The following is an 11,183-nucleotide window of genomic DNA, read 5'->3' on the forward strand; positions in this document are numbered from 1 at the left end:
AGCAGCTCAGAGAGCCAGAGGTCTGCTGCTGTTTTCCACATGGTTGTGAACAGTGTGAAATAATCTAAAATTAACTGGTATGACACAGACACAAAAAAAATGGAAACGTCTCTGCATGCTTGCTTTCTCTTGCTAGTTTGACACAGACATACATTACAGATATATTGTACTTATGTATTAATAATACAAGTAGCAGATCAGCAATGCCATTTTGCCCTGAAAAATTGTGCTTTTGACTGCACAAGACCGCTTTTATAGTTACCTTCTCATAAGACAGTTCAGTTATCCCCTTACAAACTGATTGAAGGATTTCCATAATGAGCATGAAAAGCCCGAAGAATACGCGACTGAGACTTCACTACTCGCCCAGATCCACTCTGCCACTCGCGACTGGATGGTCTGCCAACGTCCACATTCGGAAAGAGCGCGGTAAGCCGGCCAGCTTCCGGAGGAAAGGCGGTGACCCTCTCTTACCGTATAATTAAAAAGGTGACTGACTGGTAACTGCGTGTCTCGCAAATGGATCCGGCTTTCGGACTGTTTGCTCTGGCTGAACGCTAGGCCACCGGGCCCGGATCCGTCGGAGTGCTCCAGCCGTCCGAGGCAGTGTTTACCCTGGAAGGAAGCGAGTGCTTCCTGGAGAGGAGGTCTGTAACTCCACCCCCAGCCCTCATGGCTTGCTGGGATCCCAAACCAGCAAGGGCGTGCTGGGAAGGCCACGTCCAGTAAGGGCAATGTGACCAAGGCATGATCCCGAGCCGCAGTGAAAATCACTGTGCCGTAGCGAAACAGAGCAAACTGCAAACGAGGCTGTGCTCACTGGGACAAGCCTTCACTGGCGGCGTGCTGAAACGGCATCAGAAAACAATTCTGTCCCCCTTTGGGGAGTGCGTCTGCCCAGTAGACCACCGTTGTAATATCACTGAGCCACAATGAACCCTGTAGATCTCTGTCCATTCAGGATAATATATCTGCGGTTCGGTATAAACAGCAATATTAATAAAGCCCTACAAATATGGGGTCGCACGTCTTACGGATGCCAGTGAAAGCCCATATCAGCCGATACGCTGCATGTGTGTCTGATACAACCTAAACATAAAGCGTTTTTCCCAAGTTAGCTTGGAGAGGCAGTGCAGCGACATCCACTGGCAGACCAGGGCTGATTTCCATGATCCAAGAGTCCTCCAGGGCCGGGTGGGTGGCGCCATGGCAACAGGGGCGGAGACTTCCGCCACTCCAAAGCGCCGGGCTTCGTCCAGATCGGACGCCTCCGACGATCTCGATGGTGAGTAACGGGAGTTGCTATGCCAACCATAAGGCCTGCCTGCGCCGCGGCACCTGCTCCAGAAGAGCAGCGTCTCTTGTGGCCACCAGGGGGCACACTCCCCAGTCCTGGGGTCCCATGGTAACGTTCCCAGCCCAATCTTACTGACGTATCCGCCTTCCTGGCGATATCTAGCATGTCACCGGGTGGGATTTCCCCTGTTCCTCCACAGCAGGGAACTGGACTTCCCCATTTACCAGGTAGAGGAATGGCATCGGTGCTTAGCAACGAAACACAGGCCTGGGTCATGTACAGAAGAGGACAGTTCCATAGCGAAACGTCTACTGTGCCACCTGGGCGGTGGACGCCCCCTACGGGAGTTCCTCCTAACAGCAGGAACGTCACAGTGTGACGATCCAGCCGCAGTTAACCAATATAGGCGTGCCACATCCAACCATCCTGATCCAGCTCTGTGCCAGTTGCCATGGTAATGCCCCCCCCCCAGTAAAGGTGCTACAGTCCCATAAAAAAAGCGTCTGGATACCTACTGCAGCGAAAAAGGCTTCCGCTGTGCTGCACTGCTCCCCATCGTGGGGTTGGTACTCCAATGGCTGAAAGCTGGGCCCTGATCGCCATCCATTTTTACGGGTCTCTCTGTGACCCGATTTACAAGAGCGTGACGTTACCAGCCAGCTTCTGCATCCCCCCCCCGTTTTGGGGAGGAATCCCCGGGACGCCCCCATGGTGCCCTGGAAGGATTCCCATCCCAGCTAAACCGGAGCACACGGAGAACATCTGCGGGGCGCCGGAGAGATGAAAAGGGAGCGGTGGATCAGAGGGCCGTGCTCCCATTCCTACCGGCACTGCTAGCGCCCGGCGCAGGCTGCCCTCTGAATGCCCAGCGAGGAGGCGGAGCCACCAGGAGCAGCAGAAGCCAGAGCCAGCACCTCAGAGCAGGACGCCACCCCCCCAGCGTCCTGCTCAGACAATCCCCCGCTGTTCTGGAACAGACTCTCCGCCCCCCAGACAAATGGAAGGCAAGCTCTGAAACACTGAGGGCTACAATCAAACACTCAGATTCAGAGCAAAACCAAACAGGGTAACCCTAAGCCAGCAGCCATCTACAGAAGGCAAACGTGTGCATTGAAACCACACACACACACACACACACACACACACACACACACACACACACACACACACACACACACACGACAGCAATGACGAGCATAACCTCCACCCAGCCCTAACCTGAACCATAAGTAGCCAAACAAAATACAAGACTTCTGGTATTTTTAGTTCTATGACCATAGTCACAGATCTTATACAATTAAGTTTCCCCTTCTGGGGACCAAAAAAAAATCATCTCCACAGCATCAAAAAAAGAGATTTTTAATACATTGTGGGAACATTTGTAATACACATATGCACAAACGCACACACACACGCCACACACACGCACGCCACACACACCAATATATAAACAGATCCTGATCCAGAATTTACACAACCGGAGGTGAGTAAGTAGCGCCGAGCCACTGCCAAGACGGGCTTTGATTCTGTGGCCGCTGTGTGCGGAGTCTGTTCGCCTTCCCTGTGCTGCTGGGCCAGGATGCCCCTGACGATCGGGGAAAAGCTGACTGCTAATCTCCAACCGTAATACATTAGGACTATACAACATAGTATAAAGAAGCATTTTCTAGTTCTGTACTCAAATTACCCCAATGTACTTTTTTCAGAGAACAGAAAAAATTATAAATTATAGAAACCGGAAAAAAACAAATATTATTATAACAGAACCTCTTTAAGTAAAGTAATCCCCTTTTCCACCATGCTGCTTAAATGTAAACACTCGATAAAAACACGGAATGGCTTGCCATCGCCCTAACCCCCCCCCCCCCCCATCTGCACCACCCTCACCTACACATCAGACACCCACCAACCCCACCAGGCCATTGTCCCTCACATGGCAGTGACCTCTCAACCCCCCCCCCCACCCCAGACCACAAGGATTCAAATGCCTCAATGTTTCTCCTGCATAATAAAACAGGCTACATAGTTGCGACTCGTTTCATAGTTATGTAAAAAAAATTACTTGCCGACAAGAGCTACGACTCTGGTCAATTAGTGTGAGAAGCACTGCAGATTGTGCCACTGTGAAGCTGGCAAACATGCCAAACTCTTCCACTTTCTGAAAGCCTGAAAGTTATTTATTTCTTAAGATTTAACTTCGTGCACATTTCTTGAGATATGGTTTGAAGTTTTTTTGACTTTGCACTTTAAAAACACAATTTCTTTCTGCTAGTGTGCAAAGAAATACCATCTAAATACCTAAACAGGCGTCACTGGTTGGTCACAGATGTGAAACACATGGCTGAGGGCCCTGTCTGATCATTGGCTGTTCACACCGGCTCACACCTGATCTTTCTGGACCAATGGATGTCGACTAATGCTTTAGATGCTGACAACAGTGAGTAACATGAAGGTGTAAGCCGTTCTGGGGACTGTGGAAATCCGGCAAACAAGAGAGAAATCAACGTCCCACACAATGCTACAAACACAGGCTCACCGTCACACGGGAATTGATTGTCACAGGTTATGATCTGAATGAAAATAATCATAATAACAATGGTTTATTTTCCATTTGTATGATAGCAATACAAATACAAAGGAAATATGTAGTTTTTGAATATCCCGCGCCGCTCCACTATGAGACACACACATTTACAGGTGAGAGCAAAGCTAGCGGTCTGAACGCAGGATTAGGCCAATTATCCAGCATCGAAAGAGCAGATTTTGGGGTTAAAGGCCCCTTTTCATGGTCCCATCAATGATACGCTTACACTGCCAGCCATGGGATCTGAACCAGCAACCTTCTGGACACGAGCACAAGACCTGCGAGTTACTTCTGTACCACAAGCCCACCAGGGACACAATGGGGTACCCAGGGAACAATGAAGTACTGCCGTCCAAAAACCTGCAAGCAAAAACCCACAGGCTGAGGCGGCCCATCCTGCCGGACGTCTGTCTAACAGGGGACGCCAGTCCATGCATTCACCCCGTGAGATCCATGCCCACTTTGCACCCCCTACTGGACAAAGAAGGCTTCTTCAGGGTATTTGTGTATAACCCGAGCGGGGCCAGTGTTTCCGCAGAGAGGTGGGCGTGCTTCACGGGACTCACAGGCAGCATGTTAACCACGCGTGATTGGTCACTCTGCACATACATGGACACATCCAAATTCGAGATGGAAGGGGGATGTTCCTCTGCTGCGCTAAATTAGCAAGATTCCCCAATACTGCAGTTTTTTTTCCTACTCATTTGATGTGACAGGGAGTCAGAACGTTCACAAGTTCAGTTTATTTCAGTCTATTTCTAAGGCACATTTCAAAAAACCAAGGTTGACAGAAAGTGTTGAACAAATCATAAAAGCAAAGAGAACAAACACATGCAACATCATGACACTAGACAGCTCCTACACTGAACTAAACGCCAAAGAATAAGAATGGGTTTTTAACAGAGCTTTAAACGTGGACAATGTTGGTGCCTGCCATTAATAAGGGCCGCTGTGCATCAATGCAGTGGATGGGAAAACCAACTTGGATCAAACAACTGCACATGAGGACAGAAGGCAAGGCACAGCCCTGAGCCTTCAGCTAATCAACTCACACCTCTGACCTGCAGCCAATCAACATGCACCCATGACCCTCAGCCAATCAACTTGTGCTTCTGTTATATCTTCGGTACTAGTCAACCTCCATAGTTATTACCCCATAGCCCCATATGAATTCCGGTGTATAAGAATGAATCCATCTGCCCCCCACGTCAGTAGCATGTTGGGTTCCGGTTCTGGTGGCGGGGGAGGTTCTCAGAGTGAGCCAAACAGACGGCTTTATTGATAACAAGCACACCATAGTGGGCGGCTCTCAAGGGGCTGCTCACGTGGCTTTTAACGGCGATCGCGTCCTCGCGTGTGCGTATGTCTGGAGAGACAAATTCCCCGTGTAGCGGTTTGCTGTGGGAGATGGGGTCTGACCCCCTGCGGGGATGAGAAGGTGGGTGGGAACAGCGAGTCTGCCAGTAAATGACAGTGTTCCTGCTATGACTAGAAAGGCATGAGACTAAAAGGTGCAAGAAAAATGAGAGCAGGGATGAAAAATGAAATGGGGGGGCTAGACCGCAGGCTCACTGCATTCTACAGTGAAGGCTCACTGCATTCTACAGTGAAGGTTCACATCATGCTCACTGCTCACTGGGACTTTTGCCTTGAAGGCCACACACACACACACAGACAAACACCATACATTTATATTCATATCTTTGGGTAAAACCCTAATCCCAACAACGACAACCTTAACCCCTACCCATCCCTAACCTTAACCATAAGTAACCAAACAAAATACAAGATGCATTTTTTTTTTTATTACAGTCAGATTTTTATAAATTTAAACTTCCCCTTGTTTGTAGGAAGATGGTCCCCAGAACGTCAAAATGTTTTTATTTTTATACTTTTACCCGTGTAATATATACTTGACCCACACACCAATCACACACACACATATATCCCAATCACACAGACACACCAGTTTCAGTAACATTATTTACTCTTAGCTACTTACCCCCTTATTTATACTCCAATAATTTTGATGCACGTTATTCTCATCTCAGGTGCAGACACTCCACGCCTATATCCCCACACATACTTCCTCTATATTATTTTTACATTTTTGTCTGAAATGTATATTAATTTCTATCGAAATACTCAATATCTTTCCAGCAGGGTACACAGAAAATCACACCTATGAGTGCAATAGCCTTCGAGTTCCCAGATTACAGGACACACTCACAGTCGTCTTTCCCCATCGAAAGCGATGCCATATACTACACCCTGTTCACAGGACTCGGATATCACATACGACTGCTAGACGCAGTTAGTCACTGTGGAAATATGGAAGAAAAATATAAATGTCATCAAATAGCTCTTCAAGAACTGAACTTAATGCTTGTACTTAGCAGTGTGTGTCAGTGTAACATACTGCCACAGTTATAATAGCTTTCTAAAGTTCGAGGAGAAAGATGTATTACATCGTGCCATTAGGCGATTGCACAACAACATCAAAATGACAGCGTGTTCTGAACTCGGAACGAGCGGCGCAGAGAGAGCTGGCCAGTCACGACGCCAAGATAGAGGACAGCTCAGAGACTGAACCCTCGACTCTGTGTAGGTAGGAGGTCAGCTGAGTTTCTTTAGTTTTATCCAAAGTTAGAACTTTAAAAGAAATTAAAATGTAACACAGGCATAAGGTGAACCGGACCCATTTACACAGCAAATGCTTTTATCTAAAGCAACAGATTTTTGAGAAAGCAAGGCCAAGACGCTCCTGGCAACAATTACAAGTTAAAGACCCAATGGCCAACACACCCGGGCCGATGTAGGGATTCCGATCCAACAGCCTTCCAATCACACACCCCCAAGTCCATGGGCCTCTGACGCTGCCCTCAGCTCGGTGTGCAAAGTCCGCATGTCCTCCCCACGTTCCTCAATACCAAGTCCCTCCCACAATCCAGTAACATGCAGCAGAGGGAATGAATGACTACATGCCTTGCGATTGGCTAGTATCCTCCGGCAAAGGCTCACTTGCAACCCAGTAGTGGGTGAACAGTTATGGAAGATGGACGGGAAATATGGGCATTCTACTGAATCAGAGCGTGATTGATTGCTGACGATGAGTGGCACATGTACCGAGCTCTTCTGTTTCATTATATGGCCTCGATGGAAGGGAGAACATTCATTGGCAGATAATCTGAATCTGAGTCACGGAGAGCTACCCTCCACCTGAACCAGTGCATTTACTTCCAGGTTTGCTGACTGATTATCAGTTTGGTATATTCTACTGATAGCCACACCTGGGGGAGGAGAGGCGTCACACCGCCTAAGCCCTCAAGCCCACCGATGATGGCTTCCCCACCGGTCTTCAACCCTCGAAGCATCCACTCATTCTGAGGTCAATCTAGGCATGGATTCACTCCTTTGTTCCTGGCAGACACTTGTACACCCGGTAGAAGCCCGACATTCTCGGGGCATGCAGAGAAGATCTCCCCCACCAGGTGAGACATCAGTCTTCCAACCGCTTGTTACAGATGCTTCGTTTCCACCAACGTGGTGCTGGTTCCGGTGCCAGACCTTGCCCCAGTCCAGAACTAGTTCCGCCCATTTCCAAAAAACTAAATACAGATTAAGCTTTACTTTACATTCACTTCCGCCTCCGTGACATTTCTGTTCCGTTCTTTTTTTGAAACCAGTGGAAACTTGGGCAGGTTCTCAAAAGGCTCCAAGCGAGAACCAGCTAGGCACCAGTACAGGCACCGGCTCCATGTTGGTGGAAACGAGGCAAAAGAGCCTGACAGGCATAAGTCTGATATACATCCTGTCCGAGAAGCGCAACACCAGCAAAAATCTAACTAATGATTTACATTAAATAACATTTATTTCTTTCTGAGAAACAGTCATGCGACTACAAACAGAGAGGGGATATTTAAGGAAAAACAGGAGTCTTCTATTCCCGAAGGCACAGAACTAACCAGCACGTCTGTCTTCAGGGCTAAAGGCCCCGTCTGAAGCTTGCCTCATCCATCACTGCCAGGCCAGGTTATCACCCCGAGGACGACAAAGGCTGTCGACGGGCCACACAAGCGGAGCCTTGTTTCACACCCCATATAACTGCAGCCCCCATTGTCAGCTCATTCTCTGTAACACACAGGAGACACTGATACTATGTCTGTAGCTCCAATGAACCTGTTGTGTACAAGCCCTGCCAACCGCAATCGCATTTCTTCTGGCACGAGTGAGACACCTCTTTAGTCGGGCTGCCGGTCCTCGCCGTGGTTACGCCAGGCGCTGGGAGGACAGGCGGCCGCTGCGGGTTCCATGGCAACAAGCTCGGCACGAGGTCCCCGGTCACCTGACAGCCCTCGGCACACGGTGAGGTGTGAACGACAGGGCTCCACGCACAGATCTTATAGGCCAGAGCCTGATCAACTGATTAAGGGGGCTGATGCATCCGTCATTTATCATTAGAAGAAATCAACTCCACCAAAATTAATTCCCATTTCCCATATTTCGGCCACTCAAAGAAGCCGTGGCAGAAACCAACCAAACCAGAAATGCAGGAGCCCTGTATGGCTGGGTAATCATTTGCACACTCAAGAGCAAAACAGGCACTAGCTGAACACATTTACCCTGAACACATTACATTCAACATTCAGGATCAGCAGTAAAAACAGACATTTCCTGGTGCAAAACAACACATCTATTTTCTACCTATTTATCTGTGTGCCTAGCTGTCAAGTATCAAAGGAATCCCACTCAGACTCCCCTGAAGTCTGGACATATTGATTCTTCCCCAAGATGAGCAATCAAGACGGTCACAAGTAGAATCGCTGGATACAGGGAATTCAGTTATAACAGTGTGGGTTTAGCCACTACGGATCACTTTTCTGCGTTTCTGAACAGTGGGAGATAGAAGGCATTCCAGCAGAAAGACCTAGCTGTGATATGACAGAGAAACCGTAACAGATTCGAGTCTGAGTCACCACAAGCCCCAGCGCTAACGAGTGTCAGGCCGGCGGCTGAGCCACTGACTGGCGTCTCATTTCTCCCCAGCGACACGCGGCATCTGGCTTCAGCAGCACTGCAGTCCTGCTCGGACATTCAGATGGGCAGAACGATGTTATTTACAGCCCAAGCAAACAATTATAGTCAATAACTCTTATCATTATTAAATAATTAGCATTATTTTTTATTATTGTTGTTTTATTTGCTATAACAACCTACTACATATCCAGCATCGTTGGTAAACTTATTATTAGTAGTATTAATATTATTATTAATAATCATGTTTTTCCTAGCTTTCCAGGATCGGCTCAGTACTAACCATGACCTTATACAAATTATAATTATAACTTTTAAAAGCACAACAAAGCAATAAGCATACAAGTACAGCATGTTACTTCCCCACTTCGCGAAGAGACAGAAGCTTTAAACCTTGTAGAGCATGTTTATCGCATCTTCGGCCTCATAAAGAAATAAAGTACAGCCAGAACATCAGACCTGCCAACGTCTTTGACAGTGTCTGCGCTCGGCTTCCCTACAGCCAGTGCAGGACCCCGTCCTGCTCACAGCATTCACACAGTTAAACACTGGGAAAACAGTTCGTGCTTGCGGTTGGATGCATTTATTTTTAAGTTTTACAGCATATCGCAAATACTGCAGCACTAACGTGAGAAAGTGGAGACACACTGTCTTTAAGGCAAAACAATAGCAGCGTTTAGTGTCAGCCGGGACAGCGGCGCCTCCCCAGCGAAGGGCAGCCACATAAACGCTAACACAAAGCCGCCCGGAGATCAGGCTTGTACCTACACAGTAAGTGCACACTGCTTGGCTGTACCCGGCCGCTTAAAAATAGCAGCCATGCACCGCAAACTGCGCCTATACAATTACAGAAGACAATCAGAGAGCGCGCGAGAGCAGCGCCCCGTGCTGACGCATGTTTCTGGGGACTCCCATCACACCAAACTGTTGAATTGATTAAACTGTGCCGTGCAACTTATTTACAAACACAACAGAGTCAGGACGGGGGAGCATTGGTGGGGGGCAAGCCTCTTCAAACCCAGAAAAACACCAAAGAGATCAGGGGTGTCAGATGCGACGCTGCATAAATATACCCCGTTACTTTCCCTTGGCTGCGCTCTGGGGACATAAAGAGCCCTAATAAAAACCTAATACCATCCCCCCCGAAGGGTCACTCCCCACCGCCCCTAAAACCCCCCGCGGACTTCCCCGCAGGGGTCCCGCGCGGATCGCACCGCACAGGGGAACGGCAGCAACGGCGCCCCGCTCTACTCCTTCCGTCGGAGCTTTCTGTACGGCACAGGATGGCTCCCCCCGCCGCTATCTGCGCTGCTACCCGCCGGCGGCCGACCCCAACGAGAGCGCCACCCCACCCCAAAGCCCTCTCCACCCCCCACCCCACCTCCCTGCCCTGCGGGGCAAGTCGGGCTCCTCCCTGCCCTGCGAGTACTGCACACACAGACCAGCTGCGCTCCGGCGATCGCGCATACAGACTCACGCATAAACACGCACACATATACATACACAGCAGGCAGGAAGCGGGGGGTCAAAGGAGAGGAGGGGGGGCGCAAAAAAAACGATCACAAACCTTGCATCACCGGCTTCGCTTTTTCAAACCCAGAATGTGCTAGTGTCTGAGTAAAATATGCAGCAGTGGGGCCGCTGACCAATCGGGGCGTGGGCGGGCCGAGTGCCAGCCAATCGCGGGAGGCCGCCTTTGGAAGATGGCCAACCACGTCTCAGCTCATTACACGGGCTGCCTGCGAGAGACGGCCGGGGGGAGGGGACAGGATTACACAGGAAAACAGAGCAGAAGACGCCCCGGAGTGACAATGAGAGATAGGGGTTCAGGAACACAGGGGACAGTGTGTCATTCTGCATGACTCGGGCTGAGGGTGGATGCCACCTGTGTGGAGATTGTGGACTAAGCTGGTTTTGCAAGGTCAGCCGGTGCTCAGGCTCATTGAGGACAGGTACACCACTGAAGGATACAACCAACTCCAGTGCTTTTGTGGCTAAGTTAGTGTCGTGTTTGTCGATTGCGTGTTTCTGAATTTTATCCAATTTTAATGACAGGGGTGTGGAAAAAAAACAGTACTCCCTGTGGACTGATAATCACTTAATACATAAATTCATAATTAGAATATTCTGGAAACAGTGTCATTATTACCATCAGAACATCACTTAAGCTGTTATCTATGTAAGATGCATATGTGATTAGGAGATAAATAAACAGCTTTCCTGTAAGGAGTCTCTTACAGTGAATTACAGGAAATTGGGTTTAATTAG

The 11,183-nt window shown here is 48.9% G+C and overlaps 1 protein-coding gene across 2 annotated transcripts in view; it reads right to left on the bottom strand.

The window, feature by feature from the left end:
- Positions 1-10,556, bottom strand: part of LOC125705180 (C-terminal-binding protein 1) — a 79,455-nt gene extending 68,899 nt beyond the window's left edge. Inside the window, exon 1 of one of the 2 annotated variants that reach the window (XM_048971614.1) lies at positions 10,483-10,556. In XM_048971614.1, the coding sequence (XP_048827571.1) occupies positions 10,483-10,489 (7 nt within the window). In that variant the 5' untranslated portion in view covers positions 10,490-10,556. Of the gene's footprint in view, positions 1-474; positions 614-10,482 lie in introns of those variants that run through there. The other variant, XM_048971616.1, reaches the window with a different exon arrangement.
- Between the last annotated feature and the right edge of the window lie 627 nt (positions 10,557-11,183).

Source organism: Brienomyrus brachyistius, chromosome 12 (genome assembly GCF_023856365.1).
Source record: "Brienomyrus brachyistius isolate T26 chromosome 12, BBRACH_0.4, whole genome shotgun sequence".
In the NCBI taxonomy this organism is placed as follows: domain Eukaryota; kingdom Metazoa; phylum Chordata; class Actinopteri; order Osteoglossiformes; family Mormyridae; genus Brienomyrus; species Brienomyrus brachyistius.